The sequence below is a fragment of the Phoxinus phoxinus genome (genome assembly GCF_949152265.1).
Source record: "Phoxinus phoxinus genome assembly, chromosome: 1".
In the NCBI taxonomy this organism is placed as follows: Eukaryota; Metazoa; Chordata; class Actinopteri; order Cypriniformes; family Leuciscidae; genus Phoxinus; species Phoxinus phoxinus.
In genome coordinates, this window is record NC_136876.1 from 20,016,995 (window position 1) to 20,020,605 (window position 3,611).

Genomic DNA, 3,611 nt, shown 5'->3' on the forward strand with positions numbered 1-3,611 from the left:
TTTTATACATTTAACTACTTTTAAGTTGTATACTAGATGACCCTTAAAGAATTCAATCTCTATCATGTGTACCTACTACTGAGGTAGTGAATGTCAAAAACAATTTTATAAAATACTAAAACTCATTTCTGCCTTCATTTCATAATAAAAAGATTAAATGCGCAAAGAAACATTTTTAAATGTTTATTACATAAATAACATCCAAGCTAACTGATATGCAGTGAAAGGCCCATACAACAACACATTGAGTTCTACACAATTTAATAAATGCACACATACTATCTCTATGAATGAAGAAAGTTGAAATATTAAGCATTTGAACACCATAATTTCAATTGGTAAAATTCAAAACAATGCACATATAATATTGTGCATACAATAGACACAAGACTAAAAAAAATACACTGGTAAGAGAATATCAGGTTCATTTCTACTCAGACAATGGTGAAAAAAAAAAGGCATTTATTCAACCCCTCATACAATACTTTCTTTTAGGACCAACATCCCTCGCATTCTGCACTTCAGGCTATGCTGAAACCGTCCATTTCTATCAGCTTCAAGCCTCTGTGTCCATTTATTTCTATGACCTCACACTTCTGCTCTCTCTTGCCCGCTTGACTTCTTCCATTAGCTCTTTCAAGTACTGGATCTCTTTAGCAATGGACTCTGCCTTTTCTGCCAGCTCTTGATTCCTCTCCTCTAGGACTGTACACTCTGAATGGAGAGAATCTTGCTCTGCACGCTTTTTCTGTCGGTAGCGGGTTGCCGCAGTCTTGTTCTGCTCCATTTTCTTCCGCTTTTTCTTTTCAACCACAACCTTTGAGCCACTGGCTGACTTCACTCTTCCTGTGAGGGTAGGCAACTCTGACTGCTGACTTGGGGTGGGCTTAGAATCAGGTGTGGAGTAGGGCTTCACCCTAGAAGAGAGAGACTGGGGAGAGGTTGGGGTTTGTGGGTCGGGGGAAGTTGGACTTGGGGAATTTTCCACAACCAGCTCACCTGGAAGGGTAATCATCGCATTAACCTCCTCTTTGGGAGAAAGTACAAGAACAATGCGGGTTGGGGTGAGGGACAGTACTATTTTGGGCACCTGCATTTCGATGGGGGGTGGACTCTGAACTTCAGCTATGTCTACCTCGCAACCAAGCTCAAGAGTATCAGTAGGGGACTCTGGCGAAAGGATGGATGGTGATGGGACCGGGGAGGCTGGTTCAGACTTTATCTCAAACTCAACCTGGGGCTCAGGGACCACAGAGGAGGATTCAGAAATTTCACAGGGTGATGATGGAATGAATGGAGTAGCAACTGGAGTATTCAAAGTGAAGGAAAAGTTGGAAAGTTGATCGATTTCAGGGACAGACGCAGCTGGAGAGGGTGAAGGCGTATTGTCAGAAGCTACAGGCTGGGCCTCCAGGTCTATCTGTGACTCTAGAGAAGTGATGAGCTCCTCAGGAGAACTGGGTGGATCCTCAGAATCATAGGAGCCAATCAAAGACTCCAGATCAAACTCACTCAAATCAATTCGCTCTGTCATCCAATCCATTTCACTGAATGAATGATCTGAAATGGAGTAAAAAAAAACATGTTAAAAATTATGATTGCATGTTTAAATGTTAGTATGCTGAAACTAGGGTACTTGTAGGTATATTTATAAAAAATTGCTACATCTCACCATTGCCATGATTATCTAGGCACAGCTCATTTGAGGGGAACCAGGCCAGAGACAGCTGATTGAGCCCAGCCTTCTCCCCCCTCTGAATGGAGGGAGGAGTGCAGGGTGGGGAGAGAGAGGGAAGTGGAGAGGAAGAGAAAGATGAGAGAGGCGACTCAGCGCCTCCGAGAGGAAGAACCTCCTCATCTTTATCTAGAAAAGACCCCAGAGGGTCAGCCATCGGTGATGATGGGTCCCAAAGAAGGACCTCCATATCGTCCTGGCCAAACTGTGAGCTCATCAAAGACATGGCTATCTATTTCAAGTTGAATCAACGAGTCTTCTACTGAGAATTCGAATAATCTCGTGCTGTCAGGTGCAGCAGAAGTCAGTGTTTCCACGAAGGACCTGCAAACAGATATTAAAAGTAGTTAATCACTTGTACAACAATGTCAAAAATGTAAACAAATACAAAAGCTTTGCAAGAGAGAAAAAAAACAATAAATCCTCATTAGTTATTCCTGACTAACGATGACATCTGCCCACAACCTACCCATATATGGACATTGCCACGTGACGTTCTTTATTCCTTACTGTCAGCAGACTGGGCTCCATTTTTAAAATCTCAACAACAATTTAACAGAGGCAAAATCTCATGGCTTTTTAAAAATAACTTAAAATTAGCTTAAACTGGTGTTTTAAGGTCAAAGGTACGCCGATGTTCTATTGTTTTATCAAGGTGGATAAAGACTCCGCCATTTCAGGGACTTGCCGCTCCCTTTTCGGGAACGTACGCCATTTTATAAAGAGCACGCGGTGACAAAGAAACATCCATTAAACTCGTGTTTATTCTAAGTTAAACATATTCAGGCGTGTTGGAAATTCATTCACTATACACAATAAAAAAACATTATGGTACATTTTAAAACCGAAACGACTACAAATTCATCGACCGAGGTTGTCACTGTCGACGTTAGACATATGGTGCGCTTTAACCGCGAGACGCTGGTCATGACATTATTCTCAAACAATTTCCATTATCTATTCAAATGAATAAATACACAATATTTAAGTCGCATACGAAATAACCTGAAAACATTAAAGGTCATACGGCTGAGCTACTTCCCAGTCGGGTGGGTGTGACGATCGTGACATTTTAAGACAAAAAAAAAATGTTAAAGTATACTTACGCCATTTTGATATAAATGTACGGAGCCAGTGCACTATGTTGATGCACTGAGGAGTTTGAGCGCTGTTTGGGCAGCAGGTCACACGGCCATTTCGGCGGAGAGCAGAATCTCGCGAGTATCAACAATAATCAGCTGTGAGAAGAACGGAACTGCAGGTGATGACGTCGAGTTGATGTTTATATAGAGCCGCAGTGCCACTCAGACATATCCTTCCGCCGGAGAGTTTTGTTTTGTGTTACTGGGCGCAGACAACATATAGAACCATCACTTTTAGTCCATTTGTATCATTATGCGTAGGAAAAATAGTTCATTACAATTTTTTTTTAGGTCTTAGTCTTTTTGTTAATGTAATGGAAACGTATGGTATTTGAATAAGACACATCATTTATGATTGATCGACTGATGATATCAACCTCATATTAGTCTGTATTGCTGATAGATTGACACACACATGTATCCAAAGTCTATCTATCAAAACAAACATTTCAGGGAAGGTTACATTCTCCGCATGTAGTGTGTGATCTGTCGCCCTCTGCTGGACGAAACCGAAACAACTGGGCGAGTCTTGCCTCGGTTGTTTTTACGGAAATTATTGTTATGGAAAAAAGACAACGGAAAGAAAAGGCCGTTGCTCTTGCTGGTGGCAATACTAAATAAAGAGACGAAATAGGTTGTAGTAAAAGGGCAGGGCAAGTTGTAATTTGTTTAGTGGTTCTATTTCAAACAAAACATTTTTTTAGAGAAATTAAACAGAAATTTACACAATAAAA

The 3,611-nt window shown here is 40.9% G+C and overlaps 1 protein-coding gene across 1 annotated transcript; it reads right to left on the reverse strand.

Annotated features, from left to right (window-relative positions):
- Positions 1 to 168: 168 nt before the first annotated feature.
- atf4b (activating transcription factor 4b) lies at positions 169 to 3,000 on the reverse strand. Its single transcript, XM_079619495.1, has 3 exons — positions 2,842 to 3,000; positions 1,673 to 2,059; positions 169 to 1,560 (listed from the first exon to the last, which is right to left on the reverse strand). The coding sequence occupies exons 2-3, from the start codon at positions 1,959 to 1,961 to the stop codon at positions 581 to 583; spliced, it is 1,269 nt and encodes a 422-aa protein (XP_079475621.1). The 5' UTR covers positions 1,962 to 2,059; positions 2,842 to 3,000; the 3' UTR covers positions 169 to 580.
- Between the last annotated feature and the right edge of the window lie 611 nt (positions 3,001 to 3,611).